Raw genomic sequence first — 27,500 nt, forward strand, 5'->3', positions numbered from 1 at the left:
AATATAAGACAATAAGAGCGGAGAATAGGAGGGAAGGAGCATGTACGTGTGGCAATTTAGTTATGGTCGTTTGGTATTCTCTTCAAGTGCGTTGGGTCGTCTAGGTATCAGTTACTTAGAACTTATGACGGGTAATCTCTCTCTCTCTCTCTCTCTCTCTCTCTCTCTCTCTCTCTCTCTCTCTCTCTCTCTCTCTCTCTCTCTCTCTCTCTCTCTCTCTCTCTCTCTCTCTCTCTCTCTCTCTCTCTCTCTGTCTACCCTCTACCAAACGCACAATTTGTAACCCATTTTCTGTCTCTATTTCTCCTACTCCCTCCCCCTCCCTCTCCTGCATTATCAAGCCAGTTGCTTGACCCTCTCCCTCATCACCATCACCTTCCTGTCCTTCTTCCCTCACCATCATCATTAACATCATCACACCCCTGTCATCAGCTGTCTCCCTTCGCCCCCATCATCATCATCATCAACCATCCACCCTCTCTCGTTTCCCCTCTCCCCCCTTCCCGCTGTCAAGTTTATAGTACGTAATAACATCATTTATACAGTGCTGTTCATTTGGGTTCGGGCGTTTTATTTACTGGGAGATTATGGCGTTTATTCATACGCTTTTATTTATAGTGATAAGTTCAGCTGAATTTTGCGTTCGAATCGGAGGTAAAGTTTGTACCAGGTGTTAATTATTATCTTATTTCACATTCTGGTTAAATCTGATTAAAACACAAATGTGCTTACACACACACACACACACACACACACACACACACACACACATGGCTACAACCTAAAAATAATCTTATTAACACTTACACATCAGACACTTCAAATAACTTCTCTTTTGAAACAGCAGTATATTGGCATTATATTTACAGTTGTCTATTGATTCACTTGACGTCCTTAAATGCATTGAATTCTTCAGACCTAGACTAGAGTTTGCAGAAATAAGTGTTCTTCAACATGATCTTGAATGCAGTGGCAGTTTATTTTTCCCGAATTTAGCTGAGCTGACATTGTAGGCGACTTCATTTCAAGGAAGACTGATTTCAGGGATATATGGCTTCGTGGCTGACAGATCCAAAGCGCAAATAGAAATTAAATTAGATGAAATTTGGAAAAAGAAAAATGATGAAACAATGGTTAGTAGTTTTGTGTGTAGCACTTACGTTATGTAGTGAGGTATCTCTGTTTCTGTCTGTCTCAGCCTCTGCCTCTCTCTCTCTCTCTCTTTCTAGATATGAGAATTATATGGTATGACTATATATATCAAATGTATTAACATACCATATAATCCTCAAACTCCATCCCTCCCTCCTTCCCTCCCTCCCCAGTCTCCCTCTCTCTGCTGCTCTGCACCAAAATGCACAATTTGTAATGTTTATTGATTAACTCATTCTCTGATGCCGGCATTGTCAAGCGGCAACAAAGGGCCGCCGGCGGTGTTGTCATATATCGGAAATACGGCTAGCATTTTCTTCTTTCAAAATCATTAGCTTTTCTTCTTATCGTAAAATCAGAAAAAAAGAGATAAAGGTGACACTATCAAGCATAGACTGACTGGCGCACGAGAGAAGCCGATAAACTGAATTCCACCAGACAGAATCTAATACACTGCCATTACTAGATGATCGGTGAAATCCCATTACAACATCCATAAAACAAAAGCGATTCCGAGGTTCGTGCGCCAGCCCTGCTTTATGGCGGGAAAGAGAGAGAGAGGGAAGCGTGCCGGAATATTGAAAAACGAGCTTGTGAATGAAAATAATTTATTGGTATGTGATAATGTTTATAAAGGTGAGAATTATAGGTTATACAGTCCATGGTAGAATTTATTGATAATGAAAAAAATTTAAACGGATAACAGTGGCAGTGATTTATTATGATGAACCTGCTAGTGGTAATTATTCATAGTCGTATTTACAATAATAGAATGAAGACAAATTATTAACATCATACACACATACATACTCATGTATGTGTATGTGTGTCTGCGTGCGTGTTCTATTGCATCACCTAAGAGCTTAAATTAAATGCATCATAAAGGTTTTCATGACTGTAACAATATCAAACTGCATCACCATCAAGAACATCTGGCAAAGAAAGCAATAAAATCACTATCACATCACACGGACTTACTCCTTCAACCATCTGTTGTTCATCACGGGCTTGGAATCCTCGTCAACAGTCAACGGGCGTTTTAGGCGGCGGAAATTCCTCTGCACAACTTCCGCTTCGTATTTGCCTCTTGTTTAGTCTTTGGCAAAACTAGCAACGGAAAAAAAGTGTCAAGAGTCTCGAGAATTGCAAGGTCTTTAAGTAAACTCAAGGTCTTGCCACGTCAGCTGCATTGGCCCGAGATCTTAAATGCGTTAAGTTACTGTTTAAACAACTGTTGGTGAGCCCGTAAACATGGCCGTTAAAATAGCAATGACGGCTAAAAGGGTGTTCTTGTGGGGCTGCCATATATCGCAGTTTTATGACTCCCTGGCGAGGTAATGGAGATACATTGTATATTTATATACATGTGTATAAAACGCCCTTGTTTACTCACCGTTACAGTTAAAATAACCCGCGTCGGCTTTAGATTCGAGACTAAAGGTGTAGAAAAAGTGCTGGACCCTAGAGGTGCGAGATGAAAATTCTTTAGCGGGTTTAGTCACTCGTTTAACGACTGTGTATTCCTTTTATGACGTTTACTCTTTAAATAACCGTGACTAATTAGTTTGTTTCTTATTAAGGTTTTTGATTAACGAAGACTTTCGTGAGATAACATAATGAAGATGACGATGACAAGAGACACAAAAAATAACGGTTTCAGTTGATCTTTTACCGCTTATTTCATTGACTCTTAGAACAATACGTAAAGTGTCTATGTCTGTCTAGTTGAAGTGTTTAATCAACAGTTTGTTTTGATTGCTGTGTTAACCGTTTTTGTTTATTGGGACGAATTCCCGCCAGAGCCGTGGGAGAGCATCGTCTTCCCTGCCCTCACACTTATTCCTTTATTTTAAAATCCTTTTTACCTTTTTTCTCTTTCTGTCTTCTGTCCATCCTTTCCCTACTAAACGACGAAGGTATGCGAAACACAAACACCGATTCGACAGTTTTGATGGTAAATGCAGCAAACAATGGAAGCGAAATGGCGCGTTAATATAAACAATAAGAACCGTGAGACGCAACAAGTGGGTTCTTTCGCTGGAGTTTTCATCTACGGAACGGCGCTTTTATTGCCAGTTTGTTTCTTGAAGATGAAGGTCTTATAAGGACAATTGACACTCCAGGTGCATCGCTACAGGTGTTGAGTTTCGAATTTCCAGCAAGGAAATTGCAAGACATGATTTTTTTTTATGATAACCCAAAAGGAGAAATGGCTGTTCGTTCCTGAATAAGTCTTCTTTTTCTTACTGCATTCCGTCATTGCTGTTTCGGTTAAAGTTGATATGTTTATTTACAAGCATTGTTTGAAATGTTTAGACAAAATGCATCGTAGGTCTGGTCAGCTGTATAGGTTCTGTGTGAAATAGTTACCTTGTGGCAAGAGCATTTTCAAATCGAAGGATTTTTTATTTTTACTGCAAGATCGGTTTAGTTGTTTTACTTATCTTATTTTGCCGTAGTTCATATATAATTACTGAAATCACAAAGTACTTTTACGTTTCCGACAGATGGAGAGATATCATTGTGACCAGAAAGAAAAATACACGTCAAAAAAGGTTGTTTCACAGGTCGCTGCCGTGATCAGGTGTCGTGTTGCTGAAACCGAACCTGCTGTTACTGGGCCTGAAGGAGTCAGGACAGGTTATGCATTACCGAGTGGACTTTCTGCTCTTCGATGACCTAGACAAAATTTTGCATTAGTAGAAAAAATATAATTAATTACTTTTAATCTTGTATGTGTCTGATTCACACTTGGACTTTATTTACGAATTTCGGACATGAATTGTCTAAGGTCTGCACATTTGAAATATGATTACAAAAATATATATTATGAATTTAAGTACATAAGTTCGTTATTTCGTATTCCTACCAAATGCTCCTCAGATTTGTTTTCTTTCTCTATCAATTTTCTTATCAGCGAGCAAAAATCAAAATCACAAAGAAATACACTTACCGATTCTCTAATGTACTATTGTATATATAGACACGTCCAATGCGTATAAGTTTACTTAGCAATAATGATTTTTGAGAAAATATGAAAGGGAAGGGAGATGGAAAACGAGGGGAGCTGAAGCAGCAGAGTGAAGCTGGAGGAGGTCTGAGTGACTTTCTTGATAGAAAACGACAACGCCAGCGGGAGGGACTGAGGTATCACGTGTCGGCTAGAGGCGTCAGGGGGTGGGAGGGAGAAGCAACCTCAGCTTCGCTCTCTTTGATCTAATAAACTTGCTCTCCCCCTCCCTCCCCTTATTTCCTTCTTTCTTCTCGTCTTCATTTCCGCGTTCTCTCTTCAAAGTGCGCACGCGAGAGGAAAGCCAAAACTGTGACACAATAAATATGAAAGTTATGGGGGGAAATATGCTAATTTGGGGGAGTGATTTGCTCCCGGGGAAACGACTGGTTGTGGGGTGGTGACTGGGGGAAGTGGGGTTGTGGGGGATGGTAGCGGAGGCGGTGGATAGCGAGAGGATAAAGGGAAAGGGGAGGGTCGAATGGTGTACAGGGGGGAGAGGAGGAAGAAGGCAGTGGGGGGTAAGAAGGGGGAGGGACAGCCCCTCAACCAGTTCACACCCGAATGAGATTGGCGGAGGTGCCAACGCAGCATTTGATTTCCTCTAATGTAAGTCTTTCTCTTTCCCTTTGCCCCCTCTTCCTTTCATTCTCTCTCTCTCTCTCTATTATACGCGCGCGCGCGCACACACACACACACACACACACACACACACACACACACACACACATATATATATATATATATATATATATATATATATATATATATATATATATATACAGTATATATATATGTGTATGTGTGTGTGTGTGTGTGTGTGTGTGTTAGAGATGGATGCGAACCGTGATATTCATTACTCCATTTTCTCTCTATTACTTTTTTCTGCCAAGATGTCTCGCTCTCTGTCTGAAGGCCAAGGTGTAAACTTTAGAGATAATCCTCCAGCTAAACGGACCTCTGGTATTTAGCGAAGTAATTCAGGAACTCTGTATAATTTCCCTGCTTTAATGTAGTTAGTGATTCCTCTCTCTCTCTCTCTCTCTCTCTCTCTCTCTCTCTCTCTCTCTCTCTCTCTCTCTCTCTCTCTCTCTCTCTCTCTCTCTCTCTCTCTCTCTCTCTCTCTCTCTCTCTCTCTCTCTCTCTCTCCCTCGTAGGTGTTTACATCAATATTATGTTTTGTTGTCTTTTCGCACTCATTACTCCATAATAATGTAAAATGATACGACTGCGAGTATGTAATCGACGTTCACTCGCTACTTTTTTACAGTATTTCGGTATTATCAACTTATACTTTAATGAGTTTTCTATCCTGTCCCCATTATGTAGTTCAAAGAACGCTAAGTTAGGGAGCCAATTTCACTGAACACAACCCATTATGAAGGGTATTAATGACTTTGTCCCTTGCCAGGCCCCCTTACTGCTTCGCTCTGACTTGTATCTGTCGACGCAACGACAAGTTTCGTTGCTAGGATACCTATATTGCCTGGGTGGTTGACGCTGCCATTTAAACTCATATACGTCTAAAGTACCCTTTGAGTAGTGCGGAGATGGAGTGTGAGTATTGTTTTTTAAGGCAATATCAGTGGCGGTTGGCGTTTTTTTACCTCAAACGGGAAAATTTGGTGACGATAGAATTACAAATTCTCCCTCCCTTCTTTTCGCCACAGTCAAATTACATTTCCAATTCAAATGACAATAGGGAGAGCCTTCTAAAAAGCCAGATTGGTGATGGTTAATGCGCATAGGCTTTCGTCAAAGTAAGAACGCCTCATCCAAAAGCTCATCCACCCGCGCCGCAGCCATTGGAAACCTCAGGTCCTCAACCCATGTGCGCGTGTAGCCAAGGCAGAGATCTGGCAACGCAGGGATTGTATTCCTGTCTCGTTGTCATTCACTGATATCTATAATATTAACGAATTCCCAACAGATCAATATAATCTATTGATTATTTATTTATATAAACATCATTTGATATAATGGAGGATCGTAAATCGATCTGGTTACCAAAATTTGATTCTTAAAACTGGGAAAAAAAAATAAGTTTCCCGTCCGCGTGGCGTTGTGTGGCATCGTCTCACCCCGCCAGTGTTCGAGTCTGAGATCCCGATCTTTGAGATTCCCGCCGCGACACAACGGCTAGCGAGTGGGAGATTCGAGTGTCTCTAGGTAAACGTTTTTTCCCTCTGTGTTTCCCTCTGCGGTGACTGTGCGAATTATTTTGGCCCTGTTGGTCATAGAATCAGTAAAGGATTCTTAGATCTTTCGACTCGCCTCAGTTCGGATTCGACTTCAGTGTTGCCATAGTGAATACATTGTGTTTTGGTGCATAAAGCATCTTTCTTAGTGTGTGTGTATTTTGGAAAAAAAAAAATCCATTTCAGCCTTTGTGAATGTTGAATATCCTAAGTGGAGTCCGCATTGCTGTGAATAGTTATCGTAAAGTCTGTAAGTGTAAAAGAGCGAAGCGGTAAGAGTATAGACCGCTTCGAGTAACTTGCGGTCTTCAAAAACCTTCCTTTACATCCGGTGTTTAGAAAAACGACCCAAGGCAAAAAAAGGAGAGAACAATGCACAAGGTAAGTCAAAGTTCTTTATAATGGTTTGATTATAATTACAAGGAAAAATATTTAACGCAGAATGACAACAAATGGAGAAAACTGGGCTCGTACTTTTTACCTGACTGAATAAGTCTTGTTATTTGTTATAAAAGATAATGCTTTGTAATGAATGAGGTCACAGGGTATTAGCTGATGTTTAATGTATATTTAAACTTTATATTCAGTTGCTGTTTTGTCAGTACTGTTTAACTTTTGTTATTATTGTTGTTGTTATAACCAATGTAATTGTTATTATTTATCATTATTATTATTATTATTATTATTACTATTATTATTATTATTATTACCATTATTGTTATTATTGTTGTTGTTGTTGTTATTAATGATAATCATTGTTGTTTTATTGTTATTATTTTTTTATCATTATTATGATCATCATTATCATTGTTATTACTCTCATTATTACTATTACTATTATTCCTATACTCCTACTCTTATTATTATTGATATAACTCCTACTATTACCACTGCTACTACTGCTGCGACGACTACTACTCTTAAGTGTTTTTTATCATTATTATCGTTAATATTGGAATTATAATCGTTATTTGAGATGTCATCATCATCATCGAAATGCATTATTCATGTTTTCGTATTAGTACTAGTATTGTTAATAGCATTATTTTTATACTGGTAAAATAGTTATTATTGCTGTCATCGTATATTACTATTCCTACACCATCGATACTTTTGGTACTGAAGTTTTAAAAAATCCATCGTGGATACAACCCCATGCTGTTCCCCGAATTGTACCGCGTTTACCAGCCCCATTGTTATAACTACGGTACACAGGGCGCAATTTTACAGTGCATGACGTTTTACAAATACACTGGTTTCATTACAGTGTTTGCTCTGTCTTTGTGTACTGAATCCATTGGAAGGCGCCGTTTCTCATAAAAAAAATGCGAAGTTCTAGAGCACTTTTGCATTAATATAACAGTAACTTGAATTAAAACATTGAGATGTTCAAAGTCACCCCATGTACCATATTCACTGTAACGAGGAAGCGTATGTAATTTAGATTCGCCGTGTAACTTAAATTTTGAATGTGTATCATGATCCTTTAATTCATAATTTGTAGTAATTAGCCAGAGATACCTGTGTTCAAGTCTAGATGAAAGACTGCCACAGTAAAGAAACAAAAAAATATACACTTTTGATCTATTTTCCTTTCATCTTATGGGTTTAGTGACTTTCTTACTCTGGCTGTATTTCGTCTCCTATTTATTCATACGTTACAGTGTTTGTATTTTTTGTCACGTGAATCTAACTCGAGCAACAGCCGCAACACAGTATCTGGACCCGAAAGGGCGCGCGTACTAAATTGAGTAATGTTCAAGTGAAGCCATACGTAATCTGAAACGACATACAAAAAGGGAACCACATATTGATCGTAATGTTTGTACCATCATGTAGGTCTTGACCTGTTGATTCTAAATATGCAACTCATTTTTTAGTATGAACTGAATTAGCGGAAATAGAAATGCTTTCTTGGTGCATTTCTGCGTCAGATCGGAAGAGGGCGCGTCCTTGACATAGGAAAACCATTTCAGAGCATGTTATGTGCTCTAATGCTTAAGATACAGAGTAGAGGAGATATTTCATTAATTTCTATGGGATTTGTTGATGGAACTTATAAGAGTTTAGGTTATGGTAATATGAAGTGATAAAGAACCCATATGAATGGTATTTGGAGCTCTGTTCTCTCTGTATCCAATAAAGTATGTTGTATTACCTTAAAAATAGGCCTATTTCTGTGATCAAGACTGGGGTCTACCTGCCTTAAGGTTAATGTTATAATGCCGCTAATACTGCTGTTGTTGCTACTGCTGCTGCTGCAAATTCCACAGCTTTCGCAACTAGTTACATTTATCACCATATTATTAGTATTTGTATATCATAATTATGATGGAATGTATTTGCATTTTTTTATAATTATTTACTCCGCATTCTATTTGCATACATGTACCTTTGTAAAAATAATCTTAACAGGTGTAATTAACTAATTCATTGGAAGAGAGAGAGAGAGAGAGGGAGAGGGAGAGGGAGAGGGATAGGAGTTAGAGAGAGAGGGAGAGGAGTTAGAGAGAGAGAGAGAGAGAGACAGAGAGAGAGAGAGAGGGGGGGACAGAGAGAGAGAGAGGGAGAGGAGAGAGAGAGAGAGAGAGAGAGAGAGAGAGAGAGAGAGGGGGGGACAGAGAGAGAGAGAGAGAGAAGCGTGCGTACGTCTGTTGCTCCGACCACTCACGACCGCCATCTAGGCCAAACCAAAGTATTGCATTACCTGACAAACACATGCACCTGCCTTGGGTTAGCGAAGGCTGCGATGACGTGATCACTTCTCCTTTTTATAGTGTTTTTGTTTTCTTTGTAAATATACTTGATAAATGACGAAATGAGAGAGATACGGAGAATTGCAGTTTCAGATTAAATTAAGTTTTAAGCGATCAATGAGTATATTTGATCCTGGAAGGACAAAATAGGTATAATCCGCATGTTGAAAAAAAACAGTTTGGTTACATTGGGCATTAGGAACCAAACACACACCGTCTGGTCTTGTGCAGGAAGGAGGATATCGTCTCCTACCGGTCGAGTGTTGCATTTAACCTGTTCTATTCCCGTGCAGCGTGGGAAGCTACACGAGGGCGTGGAATGTGAAGAACGCATAGTCAAATACAAGTGTGTGAATGTGTGTGTTGGATGAGACAGGGGAAACGGGAAGCAGTCCCTGAGCACTGTTCAGCCGATAGATGAGATATATATATTTGTGGGTATGATTTCTATTATCGGTGCTATATGTCCCTTCTCTCTCTTTCTCTCTCTGTTTCTCTCTCTCTCTCTCTCTCTCTTTCTTTCTCTCTCTCTCTCTCCCTCTCTCTCTCTCTCCCTCCCTCCCTCCCTCCCTCCCTCTCTCTCTCTATCCCTCTTTCTCTCCCCCCCCCCTCTCTCTCTCTCTCTCTCTCTCTCTCTCTCTCTCTCTCTCTCTCTCTCTCCTCTCTCTCTCTCTCTCTCTCTCTCCTTCTCTCTCTCTCTCTCTCTCTCTCTCTCCCTCTCTCTCCTCTTTCTCCTCTCATTCTCTCTCTCTCCTCTCTCTCTCTCTCTCTCTCTCTCTCTCTCTCTCTCTCTCTCTCTCTCTCTCTCTCTCTCTCTCTCTCTCTCTCTCTCTCTCTCTCTCTCTCTCTCTCAATCTTTCCCTCCCTCCTTGTCTCCACTCCTCCTGACCCTCTTCCTCCACTGGTAAACCATTGTGTGCGGAAGCTCGCGAGTGTTTGGCCGGGGGATCACTACAGAGTCCATGGTTGATGAGACTGTTAAACCCTCATTCAGGTCGCCCCGTTTTTCAGATGTAGAGGCATTCTTATCTTTTCATTAACCCCATTCTTAAATCTCCACGTTTCTCTTCTCTATTCTATTTCCTTTTTCATCCTCCGTGTCTGCTCCCTCGTCTCCTCCATCCCTCTTGGCCTTTGCGGATTTTCCATCTCCCTCTGCTCTTCGCTGCGTCTCTTATCCTTTTCCCTCCGTTCTCCGTTCTGTTTCGTTATCTATCTCCCTCTGTCCCCTGTCGCCAGCCCTTCCGGTGATTCCAGCTTAAACTGCAATTCTTTTTTCTCGGCTCTTTTATCCTCTCTCTCTCTCCCTCCCTCCCTTTCATTTCCTTCCTGCTTTTATCTACACACAGACTCTCTCTCTCTCTCTCTCTCTCTCTCTCTCTCTCTCTCTCTCTCTCTCTCTCTCTCTCTCTCTCTCTCTCTCTCTCTCTCCTTTTCAACCTCGTCTTTCATTTCTTCTTTCTTATTCCACAATTTTGTCTACTTCCTCGTCTGCTCTTCTCCCCTTCCTCTTCGTTTTAGCCTTATTCCACATGCACCTTGCTTGTAACATTCCAGACTTCTTTATTTTATTATCTAGAATATCACATTCCGAACGTCTCTTGGTCTCTATATACGTTGTATGTCAAAGTCATTGTAGAAAGTTAATCAGAGCAGTCATTTTGTAAACTGATCTGATGATTGATTATATTGCGGTTGGGTACCAGAGCGACTGACAGTTTGCTGACCATGTGATGACTTACCGGGCAGATGACTGACAGAATGGTTTGTGTACCGGACTGGAACATTCACCGTCCCGACCAACTGTCTTGCAAAATAGACATGACGGGCAAAATATTCTACCGCGTTGACGGAACGAAAGAAAAATTACTATACTTTTGCATTTAGTATTTTTCAAGCCCAAATGGATATGCCGACTAGAACGCGAACAAACTGATTAACAAATGGCATACTGGACTGACGTGAAGGCCAGCTGATAGGAGAGACAAGTCCAGCAGACAGACGTGACAAACAACCTCTGTCATGCTTTTTAAATGAGTAGCGTGACTGGCATAAACGACAACTGCCAAAAGTCTGCCATTCTGCTTCCTACGGCAGATCAGAGTTTCGGACAAAGGCGCGAGAGGAGCAGCTGTTCCCCGTGACGAGATGCTCACGTGCAGGTTGGCTGCATCGCCTGGGGGAGGGGGGGGAGCCGGGGGCATAGTTGTATCATTAGTTGGCTGTTTTCTCGTTGTCGATTGTTATTTATTTATTTATTATTAATTTTGTTATTGTTATTGTTAGTAGTAGGAATAGTAGTAGTAATAGTAATAGTAGTGTTATCATTATTGTCATTATCATTACCATTGTTATTATTATGTGATTATTGTTATTATTATCCTCATTGTCATTACTATTATAGTCATACTGTTAGTATCATCAAGGTTGTTAAACTAATATTATTAATACTAATATTATTAGTGTTGATATTATTATTACTCATGTTATTATTATCATTATTGTTATCAAGATAATACAATTCTTGTTACTTCTGGTACCACAATTATCATCATTATTTTGCTGATATTGTTATATTGTACTGCTACCACGACTCACTCTTTGCCTGTCTTAAGCAGAGAGGAAAGTAACAGTTTTCGAGGAGAGGAAATAGTCTATATTTCTCTTATGTTTCCCTTATTTCCCTTATGTTTTACATGTATTGATTAACATTCCATATATATATATAAGGGACAAAAGTTTTAAGAGTTGACCTTCAGTTGCATTCACACACACACGCACACTCACACTCTCACACACACACACACACATATATATATATATATATATATATATATATATATATATATATATATATTTATATATATATATATATATAGATAGATAGATAGATCTCCAAACATCTCCAAACGATAAATGTCAAATCATTCAAGAACCCGAATATTTTGATTGCTCATGTGTATATTCATTGAAAGTGTAAAAAGAAAATGGCGCCCAGTATGTCAATACAACGAAGTCGCATCTCCTGGGATTTATGTGCTTAATGTTATTGCGTTCTTTATGCGTTTGTTGGTGTTTTGTGTTATGTGTTATGCGTTTAGTGGAATTATATACGATGTGTTCCATGGTATTACGTGGTGGAAATGAAGGCGTATTATTTTCATGGATGGTGGTTGTGTAATGTCGTTCATATTAGATTTATTGACAAATATATGTTGTTCCTAAGTGTTCTAATAATTCCTGTATTGTGAAAAATAAACTGATATAAATATAAAACAGAGAGAGAGAGACTTAAACCATTGATTTATAAGAATATATACGAAAGGTATCATTTCGCATTTTCGGAGTTCAACACAGCTGTAACACTCGAGCCACAGATACAAACAGGTCTTTGACATTATTCCTCCAGTTAAACAAGAGGAGAAATCTGTGTTTACTGCAATGCTTACTTACGTTATGTCAGTTCGTTGTACACTCTACTAGTTACATTCGCAGTAGTCATCTCTGTAGAGCCTGGCATTTGTCAGTAACGATAGATCGATATTCACTGCGCATTGCCATACTCTCGAATATAACGGGTATATTTTTATTTCACTCTTCTATAGGATTCGTGGATTAATTAAAGTATTTTTTTTATGTATTCATTTATTATTCCTTTTATGTAGGGCTTTAAATTCGAAGTTAATACTGATATTTATTAACTGGAGTGTATATATAGGATAATACACTTGCTACATTAGTATGGCAATGGTTTTCATCCTCCAGGCGCTGTTTCCTATGAAGCTGTCTTGTGACATAGTACGGAGAAGTAAATAAGATATTTTATGTCACTTTTGCACGGAATCTCTTGGATTTATGGGTACTGATAGAGCTTTTACTGATTCAGGTAGGGCGAAAGGAGAATAAGTATTGAAATTTATTATGGAAACAAGTTTTTAAAAAGAATATGTAGGCGGTTCTTATAAAGTAAATTGTATTCATTATATATATATATTTAAAGTCATTGATCACAGTATTTTGCATCCCTCTTATATGTTCAATACTATCCCTAGCGCGAAATCATCGTGTTTCCTCCCCCTTCCCTTCATTTTCCCCTTACAATCCTATTTCTGCTAGAACTGTATATCTCCTTTACTTCCCCAACCATTTTACCTCTTTATCTCAACGCCGCCAGACCTCGTTCACCCTCGCCTCAGCTTACCCTTTTACCTTAAATTGCCCTGCTTTCCCTTAACGTACCTTACCTGAACTCACCTCACCTTAATTATATACCTCATCTCACCCTGCCCTAGCTTACCCTGCTCTACCTCATAGTAACTTGCCTTACCTTACTTTACGTTACCTCACCTCATATTAACTTACCTTACCCTACCTTACCTTACTTTACCTTACCTTACCTTACCTTACCTTATCTTACCTTACCTTAGTCTGCTTCCATCAAGATTATTGAATAAACTGCCGTCCTCGAGGCTGTTTGGTCCACTTAGGCGCTCCTGCTTTTGATAACATTGAACGTTAATTGGTGAGATCCCGATAGGTCTTGGCTGCTTATTGGTTAATTTGGTGTTGATTGAATAGTGTTAATACATACCTTGGATCGTGATTGGTTAATATGAATAAGAGATGCTGATTGGTGATCTTTATTGTCTTACTTTTATATGATGATTGGTGACCGTGTTTTTCATGGTTGATTGGAAGAGGCATGGTTTATTTTATGGGTTGGATGCATTTATCGATTATAATCGTTGCGCTGATGATGATGATAATGATGATAAAAATTATAATTGTAATGATGATAATAATAATTATAGCGTTGATAATGACGATGATAATAATGACGATGGTAATAATGCTCATGGTAATAATGATAATAATATCAATAAGGGTAAAGAGTTTATTTAGAAAAGATGTAGTGAAATTCTTTATGATGGTTGCAGACTCTAATTAGTAACATTCGTAATGGTTATGACTTCATTAGTGAGTCTAACCTTACTAAGTGTGAATTGATTTTCAGTTGTAATCACTGCTCGTAAATGTTGTACTTGACAGGGACGAGTTGACTGACGACTGATATAAACAAAGTACTCTTACCTATTTCTGAACGTAGATTGTTGCATGCATGTAATATTGCAAAGTTGCTTCGTGAATTGTTAATTACGATTATGCAGCTTCCGTCGTTTTGTATGCAAAGGGTGAATGTTGAGGTTAATTTTTTGTGGGGACACAGTAATGTTGTTTTTTGTACGCTGTTAAAGGAAAACTAAATTGCGCAAAACTTGATCGTATTTTGATGAGTCCGAAATTGCAACACAAATAGGTAATGAGAGTTTTAAAACTATTGGAAATGGTATCGAGAAATAGGTAATCAGATAGCAAACACCCAGCGATGTATATTAAGCCTAATTAGTATGTACTTGAGAATTAATTAAGAGGAGAGGAAGAGGGCTAAACATGGAGGGGAAAAAAGTCGGACAGATAAGCATTTCGGTAACGGTTACGGCTCTTTGATCGCCCTCGCTCTTTTTCTATCCCTTATTCTCTCCCTCTCTCCCCTCTCCCTCTCTCCCCTCTCCCTCCCTCCCTCTCCATGACCCGTGTTATTTTCTATCCCTCATTCTCTCTCTCTCTCTGTCTCTTTCACTCTCTCTCTCTCCCTCCCTTCATCCCTTTCTCTCTCTCTTTCTTCCCTCCCTCTCTCCTTCCCCCTCCCGCGCTATTTTCTATCCCTCATTCTCTATCTCTTTATCTCTCTCGCTCTCTCGCTCGCTCTGCTCGCACTCTCGCTCGCTCTGCTCGCACTCTCGCTCTCTCTCCCTCCCTTCCTCCCTCCCTCTCCCCTTCCCTCGCTATTTCCATCCATCATTTCTCTCTCTGTCTCTCCCTCTCCCTCGCTATTTTTTATCCCTCATTTTCTGTCTCTCTCTCCCTCTCCCTCTCCCTCTCCCTCTCATCCCCTCCCCTCACTTACTAGCTCCTCATCTAAGAAGTGTAACGTTACTTCTGCGTCGATTTGGTCCGTTGACATCACAAGGAGGGGAAGTTTCAGGTCAAGCTGTTCTTAGCGGAGGAGAGAGAGCTCGGTTGAAGCTGGAGGGAGGGCGGGGGAGGGGGAGAGGAGGGGGAGGGGGATTAGGTTCCTCGTGTCGGTGGGGATAGATGGAGAGAGAAGAGAGAGAACAGTTGTGAAGGAATAGTAATTAGGGAAAATACGGGAGGATGTCGTAAGCAGGAGAGGTAAGATAAAGAGGGGTGATTGCAAACACGGCCAGTTAATGATGATTGTTTATTGATGGATAAAGATTAATGTATCGTGACTTCTCTGGATCGGCTGGGTCAAAGCCGGGGCAGGTCGTGTGAGAAGGGTGTGAGAAGCTGGCTGAGTGGAGATAGAGTTACGAGAGGGCGTGGCCTGACCCGGAGAGGCTCCTGGCCGAGGTCAGGGCAATCTGGACAGGTATCAGGTCGCGGCTGGACTGTAGCGGAGTGAGAAAGAACTGAGAGACCAATCGTCGTAGGTCACAGTTTTTATTTTGGGGGCATTGTTTGGTCAAGTAGGTTGTCAACAAGGGGGTCACGCAAGCTGGCACCATACTAATAAACTAAGTCACAATTGATTAGGTATTGCTTAGATGAAAATGCAGAGAAGTAAAGAACATGGTAGAGAGAGAGGGGGTGGGGGTAAACGTGGAAGTATGTAAACAACAGACACAAGACTGAAGTAGAGGGAGAGGGGGATACAACGACTGCTATTGTTGCCCGATGAATGCAGTAGTTCATACAGCACACACAAAGGCAGCGGACACGAGATGACTAAGGCATACACCGGAAGACATCCCGAAGACATTTAAATGTTATTCGGAATTTACCCAAAATATTCTAACAATTAACAATCGTTAATAGTCTTTCTTTCTCTTTTCAGGTAAGACGTTGAACCAACAAGCACAAGCAGATATCTCATTCCATCACGAAACGTAAGTTGAAAAATGTGCTAATGAGCAAGGGTATGCGTATACCCTTGTGCATATGTGTGTGGCATGAGCCGCCTAGTTTGTTTTGCACAATGTTATGAGCTTCACGGCAAGCGACCGTGACGCTGTGATCATCTGATATGGACAAGGATGGAGTTTCTATTTTACACACGTGCTTCTCTTCCCTTTCATCTCTCTCTTCCGCTCATCTTCCATCCTTTCTCTTTTCCCACTCCCCCCTTCTCTCTCTCTCTCTCTCTCACACACACACACACACACACACACACACACACACACACACACACACACACACACACACACACACACACACACACACACCTTGCACCCTTCCATTTCTCACCCATCCCTCTCTCTCCCTGCCATCTCTCTTTCCCTTCCCAATCTCTTTTTCCCCTTTATCACCCTGCTCTCTTTGTCCCTCCCCTTTCTCGTCTCTCTCACTTCACAAGCTGTTTGTAAGTCATTACACAAGTATCATGCGGCAAGCCGTTATATCCTGTCTAATGATGCTTTGCAGTTGCTTGGGCCTCTATTGTATATCAGGATTCAACTATGTTGTTTGTAATAGGGATGAAGGAATTCCCTTTGTGTTCCTACTTTTTGCCTCTTTATTAATGGCAGTTTTTTCTTCAGGTTTATGTTTTTTTTCACTTTATCGCTTTCTCTTTATTTTTTTATGAGCAAATCTTTGCGTTTGTTATTTTCTTCCACATAATCCTCATGATTATTTTTCATCCCCAATTTCTCTTTTTTATTTTGTTTTTGTATTTTTTTCCAAGAAGATGGATTAAGGGATGATGGTCTGTTCTTCTGCCGAGTCACCTCCAGGAAAGATTTCTTCTGGTTTTACTACAGTGGTTGCGGGAACTCTTTGTTCTTTTGTATTTTCTTTCTATTCTCTCGTGTTCCATTTCTTCTGTTTGCCTATCGTTCATTGAATCTACCTTCTCTCCCTTCTTGTTCCCTCCTTTCGTCTTTGTTTCTTTTCCTTCCTCCTCCTTCTCCTCCCCCTCCTCCAGTTCCTCTCCCTACCCTTTCCCCTCCCCCTCCTCCTTCTTCTTCTCCTCCTCCTCCTCCTCCTCCTCCTCCTCCTCCTCCTCCTCCTCCTCCTCCTCCTCCTCCTCCTCCTCCTCCTCCTCCTCCTCCTCCTCCTCCTCCTCCTCTATCTCTTCATGATAATCCCGTTCTAGCGCGGGCCTGTTCATGAAGTAAAACCGCCCGTTGCCCCTTTCCAGTGCGCCCCCTGCTTTATCAAGAATTAAAGGAAAAGGGAAGAGAGAAAATAGAGATGGGCGGGAGAGGAAAAAATGCTTGGCTACGCCTATCATTGTCGGTTTTTTAGTGTGCCGGAAATGCAGGATTCACGAGATACCGGAACTTGGGGGTTAAATACGGGGACAGCGGGGTGGCAACACTGACCCTTCCTCCCCCCCTCCCCCCCATCATCCCCCTTCTCTGCTCCTCCCCCTCCCCTCTCTGTACTCACGGTCCTACTCCCCCCACTTCCCACTATTGCAATCATGTATTATGATAATATCGTCTATTTTTAATGTCAGTCAGGTGTGTTTACATTATGTGATATATATGTATTTATATATATACATATATAAATAGATATGTATATATATATGTATAAATGTATATATATATATATGTATATATAAATTTATATGTATATGTATGTATATATATGTATATATATTTATATATAAATATATTTATTCAACATGAAAAGATAAGCAATATAGATACACGGTTCGTGGGGAGAGAGGAATACGATGCATTTAGAGTCGCGAGAAAGAGATACACACGAGTAAGGAATGGCAAAAGAAAGCATGAACGAGAGGGTGGGGGAGAGAGAGATAAATAAAGTTAAGATTTAGGATTCATATTTACGGCGATGACGATGCGCCCTCCATGCAAGGCTCAGTGCTAAGGCCGTAGAGACACCCACCACCACCCTCCCACCTCTTCCTCTCCCCCTACCCCCCTGATCATGTTAGCTGCCCGGCACTCTCTCGCCAGTTTACCGTGTGTTGTTCTCTCGTGCTGTCGGTTCCGTAGTGATATCAAACGCACGCGTGTGATTATCCAACTATCGTGTGGAAGTATGTGGAAAAAACGTTTGGTCACGCCTGACAAACGTTTGGAAAAGGGTTGTCTAACGATCGTTTGGAGATTATACATCTAACGAGTGTTTGGAAACATGGCAACAAACGGCTGTGTGGCGATATGACTTCTAATGACAGTTTGGAATTATGGAAACTAATGGCCATTAAGAAGTACTCGGCAGTTATTAGCAAATGGCGGTTGATTATTTAGTAATGAATTAATTATTATGACATTTTTAAAAGGATTATAAACATGACAGTTCTTGATTTCATTTGGGGACCTTGATGAGACTGATTTTTTCCTGATGTTTTATTTACTGTCGTTATTATATTTTTTTTTGCTAAAAATGGTAATAATAACGTGAATCGAGTGAACGATATACATTCGTGATAATTAAATATCCTTGTCATATGAGAGCTTATATTAATTTGTTTATCCAACAGCCTCATAAGCAAAAGGAAATGAATAAACACAGCATCCTCATACATAATCAAGTATACATAAGAGCAACGCACTTAAAACCATAGCCACACACACACTCATGTACACTCATACACCTACACATATGCCCACTTTTGAATACCCACTTACACGCCCCCACCCACGCCTTCATACACTCGCTCACAAGGTAGCACTGTTGTGAATCTAGATCTTTAAATGTCATGAGCAGTTCTTGCGGCAACAGGTCCTCAGTTGCAACTCTGTGCATTAGAATTATCTCTCACTTTCCCTGCCTTTCTGGCTGTTTATCTGTTTATCTCTCTTCTCGCTTGGTCTCCTCTTGTTGTGGTCTCTTACTCACTCTCTCTTCAATTTCTCTCTCTGTCTGCCGGTCTCTTCCCCCCTCCCCTATCTCTCTCTCTCTCTCTCTCTCTCTCTCTCTCTCTCTCTCTCTCTCTCTCTCTCTCTCTCTCTCTCTCTCTCTCTCTCTCTCTCTCTCTCTCTCCTTTCTCATACACACACGAAAAAAAACCGTCACCTTTACTTTTGCATAATCTTCACCCTCTCCTACTCCATGACTCTCTTACAGCATCCTCTCTCCTCGGCTCGTCCCCCATCTTAACCCCCCCCCCTTGTGAGGAAGTAAGCAATACACATCCATGGCGACTATTGTGATGTTAACGGGCGAGGGGCGTTTTTTTTTTTTTTTTTTTTTTTTTTTTTTTTTTTTTTTTTTTTTTTTTTTTTTGTGTGTGTCTGTGTGTGTGTTGTTTGTTTGTTTGTTTGTGTGTTTGTGTGTTTGTGTGTGTGTGTCCGCGACGACCCTCGCAACATCGAAAAGCAGCGTATGGTGCCAGAGGATGACGCAAGCTTGAGGCGGGTGATGGGTGGTATATGGGTGAAGGTGAGGGTGAGAGAATGGAGTGGAGAGAGTGCGGACTGGAAGGGGGAGGGAGGAGGATGGAGGATTGTGGAGGAGTGGATTTAGGTGTTGGTGTGTTGGCGGCGGATTGGCGGGCGTGCGGGGGGAGGGGAGGCGATTAAGGATTAGAAACATCATTTTCTATGGAGGGAGAGCGGGGAAAAGGGAAGAGAAGGCTGGAAAGGAGTGAGATAAGAAGAGGAGAAACTTTACTCATCATGTGAGGAGGGTATGGGGAGGGGAAAGGGCATAAGAGAAGTGACATCGTTTTTTTCTGTAGAAGGAAGGGAAGGGGGGAGAGGGGGAAGAGTATTGTGAGTGGGGTTACGGTGGGGAAGGGGGGCTGGAGACTGAAGCAATGTTGGGGAGGAAGGGCGGGAAAGGGGAGTGGGAGGCTGAGAAGGAGTGACATCAATTTTCTTTGTGGAGAATGTTTTGGAGTGGGATGATCTGAAGGAGAACGTGTTTATGTGTGTTTGTGTGTGTATGTTGTGTGTGAGGGTGTGTTTTTATGTGTGTGTGTGTGTGTGCGTGCGCGCGCGTGTGTGTGTGGGCGTGAGTGAAGATTGTAAAGGGTTTATTGGGAAAGGGAGAATGAAGAGGAGGGAGAAAAAAAAATTGTACGAGTGTGAATTACCATGATAAAAAGGTGTCTTAACTAGGTGTTTTGTCGAGTGAGGGGGACAGATTGCAGATAGAATAAAGATTTAGAATAGGCTGAAAATGTGATGGATATGGGAAGAACAAGGTAGACGAAGAAAGCTAAGAATGAGATTGCAATATGATATGTTTTTGTTTACTTTCCGAGTCAGGAATATTGATGGTTGTTACTCTGCAAATTGTAAAGAAGGGGTTGGGATGGGGTAGGGGGGGGGGGTTATCGTGAAAAACAACGTGACGAGAGAAAAGTGCGCGTGTTTGTTTATTTGTTTGTTTTAGAGTGGAAGGGCTAGAGAAGGGGAGAGAGAGAGAGAGAGAGAGAGAGAGAGAGAGAGAGAGAGAGAGAGAGAGAGAGAGAGAGAGAGAGAGAGAGATTAGCAGTCACGTGTTTATCAGTAGGTGGAGGCACATTGTTGCACAAGGCCGCCTTGCAAGAAATGGTAACGGCAGCATTTGTGAGCACCAAGTTATCGTTTGAGAAAATTATCTCCTTGAGGGCGAAGGGACTGAAGATGTCGAGTCAAAGAGAGAGGGGGAAGAGAGAGAGAGACAGACAGACAGACAGATAGACAGACAGACAGAAACAGGGACAGAGAGGAGGGAGTGCAATAAAAGAGACAGTGATGAAACGATCATCATTAACTCTTATCGTTAGTATCATCACAGTGATGATCATCTTATTTAATCATCATGATTTCTATCATTGTTGATCGTTATCATAATCATGTTATCAAAGGCAACATAATTCTTATTTATCACTCTTGATGATATAGAAAAAATATCATTATTACAGGTACTATAGTCATCATCTTCGTCATATAATAACCATTAGCGTTGACGTCATCATCTTCCTCGCCGTAATTAAATGATTAATCATAATTAATGTGCAACTTCTTCAGTGAAAAAGTTCCCCTAAAAGCAGCTAACGCGAAGACGAGGTATTGCTTTTCAGCGGAAATAATGTGCTCCAAGGAAGGGGGAGGGGGAGGGTAGCAGGAGGTCCTAGGAGGGAGTCTGAAGCCAAAGGGGGGAAAGGAGGGAGGGACTCGCAGCCACCGGCGCTCCGCCCCTGTGTGTTGAGCGTCCACGTGATTGAGCCCCTGGAAATGTGATCGGGCTTCTCTTGAGGTGGACTTGTGCGAGCCTGAACTGACCTCTTTTACGGACTCTTGGCGGGAAGAGTTCGGCGGAAGAAGGAGAAGGAGAGGGAAACGGACGAAAAAGAGACCAGGGACTCTGCGGGGAAGAAGGGCCGCTCACAAGGGACATGAGTGGGGCGTGAGTGTCCTGAGGAGGAACTCCAGTTGTGAGCGTGAGGGCGTGGGCGGCTATAATGAAAGGTGAGCCCAGCGTGGCGGCCATCAGCGGGTCTGCGGTGAGGGAGGAGCCTGCCGCACCGCCTCACCTGACACCGGCCGCGCAGTCCTGCCCGCCTGCGGCTACCTCATTCCTCCACCACTCGCGGCACCACCACGCTGGCCTTCTGCGTAGACTCTCCCGCTACGCCTCCAGGGTGGTTCCCCTCGGCGCCATACGCGAGCACGAGACGAAGATCCTGTCGGAAGGGGACGCCGGCTCCGGCGCGGCCGCCTCCACGTCCTACGGCGCCACCATGGATGGCACCAACGACCTGCAGGGAGGCGGGAGCAGCCGGGGCGCCAGGCGCAGGTGGAACGCGGAGGGCGCCAAGGACGGGACGTCGTCCCCTCGCGGGGATAACATCCCCGTGTGCCACCTGGCCAGGTCGGACAGCTACGAGCGCGCCATCAGCAGGAATCTGGCCTCGTCCTCCCGGGAGAGCTTCACGAAGCTGCCTGCGCCCGCCAAGAGGACCAAGGCCCGCGCCCCTTCCAGGCCCTCCTCGAGGAAGAAGTCCAATGTGTCGGACGTGTCCAGGTCCTCCAACACCTCCAACGAGTCCAACACTGCAGGCACCTCCACGGGCCTGGCGGGAGGAGAGTCGCGGGCGGACCCCCCCTCTCCTGGCGAGGCGCTTCAGGGGGCCTTGGTGCCGCCCACCGCTGCCCCGAGATACTCCTTGAAGAAGCCCTTGGCTCAGCCCGAAGGTATGTGTCCTGATGTAGGTGTCTGTGACTCGCCATTTGCCACGGGCGCAGTAACCAGACTTCAATTCTCCTGCAGTCATGCTGCCAAAAATGCTGTTTACAGATCAGGATTGTTTCTATTTTTTATTTTATTATTTTTTTGTAACAATATTACAGAGCGTGGATCGTAAATCCAAAAGCATTTTTTGTAACAATAATACATAGCGTGGATCGTAAATCTAAAAGCATTTTCTTGTAACAATATTACAGAGCGTGGATCCAAAAGCATTTTTTTGTAACAATATTGAACATGGATCGTGAATCCAAAAGCAAAGTGTTTACTCAGTTATGCTAGATTTTCCAAATTTGTCATATAGACTACCTTCACTATGATACACACTAGCAAACACAGGGACAGACGAAGGAAATTGCATCTGAACATACATTTCCCTTTGAGTCGTATGTATCTGCGTAGGTCTGTTTCAGAATTCTGTCAGTTGTAGTAGATCCATTCTTTTACTGAGAAAGAGAAGTCTTGCTCGTAAGAAAACGAGGGTAGTAATTGTGGCAATTTATTCAATTATATATTAAGATATTTTTTAATTGGATGATAGCATCATATTTTTGTGTGTGTTGTGTGTTTTTTTTAGTTACTATTTATTGAAACCCTTTGTAATTTCGAATGGATTATCATTATCATTGTCATTAGTTTCAGTAAGGTTCTTTTTGTGAACCAAGCTAAAAATACCATCGTCATTATCATTAAAATCACATTAGATATATTTTTATTGAACTGCGACGGAACGGCGGCAGCTAAACCTCTTTCTCGGTCGCTTTGACGTGGAATCCGCTTCACGGACCGTTCGAGGAGGCTTCCACGCGGGATTTAGGTGCGCGGAGATGAAATGAGGGGGAGGGGGAGGGGGAAAGGGAAGATGGCGATGAAGTGAAGAAGAAATCATTTTAGAATTCACTACTGCTACGACTATAGTAATAATAATAATGATAATAATGATTATTATTATTATAATGATCCTGACACTACTGCAACCACACTATTACTTATACTACTATTTCTGCTGCTACTACTACTACTACTACCGCTACCACTACTACTACTATTGCCACCACCACTACTACTGCCATCATTACTACTACTACTACTACTACTGCCACCACCACTACTACTGCCACCACCACTACTACTACTACTGCCACCACCACCACTACTACTACTGCTACTATTACTACTACTGCTACTACTACTACTACTACTACTACTACTACTACTTTCACTAATACCACTATCATTAACTAGGCAACAACTACTACCATTATTTCTACCCCTCCTTACTATTACCACAACTACTTATATTGCATCTGCTACTCCAGCTACTAGTGCTACTAGAATTACTGGTACTGCTATTCCTACTGTTATTATCTCAGGTATTATTACTTTATCCCTGCTAATGGTGATTATTATTACTGTTACTTTTATCTTCATGTCACCAAGTAATCATCACTAATAATATCAGCAATCTTAGTAACTAATAGTATTAGTGTTAGCCTTGCAGCATCAACAGTACTATTGCAAGTATTGATATAAGTGGTCTCCTCTAGTGGTATTAATGTGAAAAATACCTTGTTATTTTTTTAGATCATTATATTTTACGTTTATAACCCTCTTCCACTCCTGTCCCGTGGTCATGGCTGTCTTTTTTTTCGAAACTTATGGATCTCCTATGCTCTGACGTCGCACACAGTATTTGAGTTTGGGTTCTGAATTGCAATAGTAAGTGTACTATTGACAGAAGTAATGGAGGTGGAGGTTGCCAAGATGATAATAGTAGTGTTAGTAGAAGTATTGGTAGTAGCAATAGTAGAAGGATTGTCTGTCATCTCTGTCCTGTTTTTGAGGTCGTAATGTTTTGGTAATATTTTGATGGGGAAATGGAGTGTTGTTTCGATTATTTTTATTGAAAGAAATGTATAAATTTAAAGTAAAATCGTAATGTATGCGAATAAATCGTAACAGTGTGGATGGACGCTTTATATTCAAAGAAATAGGTATGTGAATGAGGAAATAGATACATGTATAAGGGCGAGGATAAATAGGAAACGCGAATGAATAGATGAAGGGCGGAAATAAATCTATAAATGACTTAAGAAATATAAAAACACATGGATGGATCGATACATGCGCAAAGAAATAGATAGATTGGTGAATATGAGACACGAATAAAAAAGGACTTTAAGCACAGACATTAGGCAGCGAGAGGGATAGGATTTGAACGGTTGTCGGGGGAGGCTGTCTAAGAGTGCCGTTGTTGATGCTGCTGTTGCTGTTGTTATTGTTGTTGTTTACGAGGTGTTTGATGTGACGCGGTAATTAACTCCCCGAGGTCGTCAGGCTCGTTACTCTGCTCGCATCTACGCCCTTTTGTTTGTGCGTGTGTTTGTGCGTTCTTGCTTGCGCCGACAGGGTTTCTTGCTCGTGTATTTTTTTGTTTGTGTAATTTTATGTTGTATCCATGTTTTGCTTTCAAGTTGTGTTTTATTTGTTGTCTTTTGCATGGTGAAGCGTTTGCATGTTTTTTTGTTTTGTTTTGTTTATGTGTTTACATGTACGAGAATTTTATTGAGCTTGGGAGTTTTATTTTATTTATTTCTTTTCTTTGAAGTTCTTCCGTCCATGAGGTGTATCGTTCCATCTCAAACTCTCCGTCCCTTCATTCTCTCTCTCCTTCCTTCCTCTCAATCTCCCTCCTCTCTTTGTGCCCTTTCTCACTAATCCCTTTCTCCGTCTTTCTTCCGTCCCGTCTCACTTTACCTTCCCCTTCTTTCGGCCTCCCTCTTTCTCTCTCTCTCTTTGTTTGTCTCTCTACCTCCCTCTCTCTCTCTCTCTCTCTCTCTCTCTGTCTTTATCTCTCTCTCTATCTCTCTCTCTTTCTCTCTTTCTTTCTCCTTTCTCCTTTACCCCTTTACCTACTCTCCATCCCCCTCGCACACCCTACTTCCCTCCCTCCTTCCTCCCCTTTCCATTCCCTTCACATACTCTCCTTCCCTACCCCTCCCTCCCTCATCGCACATGCTCATACCCTCTCTCCTACGTTCCTTCTTTCCCTTTCCCTTTCCCCCTTCACAGACCCTCTTTCCCTTTCTCTCTCTCTCTCCACCCTCCTTCTCTCCCTCGCTCTCCCTCCCCCGTCGCACACTCTCCTACTATCACTCTTTCCTCCCTCCCTCTCCCTACCCCTTCGCATGCCCTCCTTCCTTCGTTCCTCCCCTTTCTTCCCTTACCCTCTCTCCCCTCCCTTCACACATTTTCTTCCCTCTCCCTCCCTCGCCCTTCCTCTCTCTCTCCCTCCCTCCCTCCCTCCCTCCCTCGCCCTCCCTCTCTCTCCCTCTCTCTCCCTCCCTCACCCTCCCCTTTCCCTCACCCTCCCCCTCTCCCTCCCCCCTCCCCCTCCTCTGCCCCAGCGTGGCGGTCATGGCGCCACATTCACACACTCACGCTCGGCAATTGCCCTTAACAACGGCCGGGACGTGTCGTGCGCAAGTGACCGTGGCGCTCATTACGTGCTCAGTCTCTTCACGTGGTCATTTTGGCCGTTTTCGTGCTTTCTATTATGGTTTTATTGCTCTGCTCTGTTGTTTTAGTGATAAGGGGATTTGGTACACACATGCACGCACGCACATACGCACGCACACTCTTGCACTCACTAACCCACTCACGCACTCACTAACGCAATCGTTCACATTTCACTCACACACTCACTCACTCACTCGCTCACTTACTCACTCACTCACTCACTCACTCACTCACTCACTCACTCTACCACCAATCCACCCACCCACCCACCCACTCACTCATTAACTCATTCACTCACTAACTAACTCACTCATTTATTTATTCATTCTCACATACACACTAACTATCACATTCACACACACACGCACACACATTCACACACTTTTAAACCATTTACATCTATACTAGCAAGGTATAGATCGAGCAGGTGGAAATATTAGGTTTGCGATCCGACCTAGCAGTGCATCGGTATGTGTGTGGTGTGGGCGGGGGTGGGGTAGTGATGGTGGGGAGGAGGTGGAGGTTGGGTGGGGTGGGGTGGGATTGCGATAATGGGGAGGAGATGGAGGTGGGGTGGGAGTGGGTGTGAGGTGGGTGGGGTGGGATTATGGGGTTGTGGGGGAATTCGAACTCTCATGAACATCAAACGATTCAGCAGAACAAAGTATTGCAGAATGTTGGCTGGGAACGTTGCCTTCAGTGAGGTTCCTCCTTCTCGGGGTTTCTCCTCCTTTTCTCCTTTCCCCTTTCTTTTATTTTTTTGTTTCTACATCTCTCTCTCTTTATTCTCTCTCTCTCTCTCTCTCTCTCTCTCTCTCTCTCTCTCTCTCTCTCCTTCCCTCCATCCCTCCCTCCCTCCCTCCCTCCCTCAGTCATTCCCTCTTTCCTCCCCTTCCTCCCTCTCCCTCATCCCTTCATCCCTCCCCCCTCCTCTCCTCTCCCACTTTCTTTCTTCCTTCATTTTATCCCTCCCTCCCCTCTTCTCCCCCTTCCTCCCCTCTTCTCAATTCCCTCCCTCCTTTCCTTCCTCCTTTTCTTCCTCCATTCCCTTTGATCCGCGCAACAAAGAGGAAAAATGGGATCCAACCGCGATGCTCTTGAACCGACGAGTCCTTCCCGTAGGTGAGCGCAGGCCGGATACACAATCAGAGACATGACGGGGGCCAAGTGCGAGTGTGTGTGAGGGAGTATGGGTGGAAGGGAGGGGGGGAGAAGAAGAAGAAGAGAGAGAGAGAGAGAGAGAGAGAGAGAGAGAGAGAGAGAGAGAGAGAGAGAGAGAGAGAGAGAGAGAGAGAGAGAGAGGAGGGAGGGAAGAAGAGAGAGGGAGAGGGAGAGTGAGGGGGAGAGAGGGAAGTTGATAGAGAGGGAGAGGGAGAGGGCGTAAGGGAGGGAGGGAGTGACTTGCTCATGTGTTTTGATAAACCCTGTCTTCTTACTTGTTGTAGAATTATAATTTTGTTGAAATGAGGTTTTGGATAAAGATGGCAGAGGATGGTTTACGGGGTTAGTCATCATGTAAAAAAAGACGATTGTCAATATCAAGCAGAATGAGCACTTGTTTTGAAATTATATATCTTTTATACATACATACATACATATATATATATATATATATATATATAT

General features: G+C 42.4%; 1 protein-coding gene across 13 annotated transcripts in view; it reads left to right on the forward strand.

Moving 5' to 3' along the window:
• Positions 1–27,500, forward strand: part of OtopLa (proton channel otopetrin-like a) — a 419,182-nt gene that overhangs the window by 235,174 nt on the left and 156,508 nt on the right. For 5 of the 13 annotated variants that reach the window (XM_086553520.1, XM_086553526.1, XM_086553528.1 and 2 more), the window contains exon 1: positions 6,285–6,741. The exons of 6 other annotated variants lie outside the window; for them this stretch is intronic. Coding sequence is in view for 1 of the 7 variants with exons in the window: in XM_086553512.1 (XP_086409638.1) it covers positions 21,574–22,306 (733 nt within the window). In the remaining 6 variants the exon portion in view is untranslated. Of the gene's footprint in view, positions 1–6,284; positions 6,742–16,035; positions 16,088–21,307; positions 22,307–27,500 lie in introns of those variants that run through there. 2 more of the 13 variants (XM_086553524.1, XM_086553512.1) reach the window with 2 other exon arrangements.

This window comes from Penaeus japonicus, unplaced genomic scaffold, assembly GCF_977035675.1.
Source record: "Penaeus japonicus unplaced genomic scaffold, GWHDUDI00000001_assembly GWHDUDI00000028, whole genome shotgun sequence".
Classification (NCBI taxonomy): Eukaryota; Metazoa; Arthropoda; class Malacostraca; order Decapoda; family Penaeidae; genus Penaeus; species Penaeus japonicus.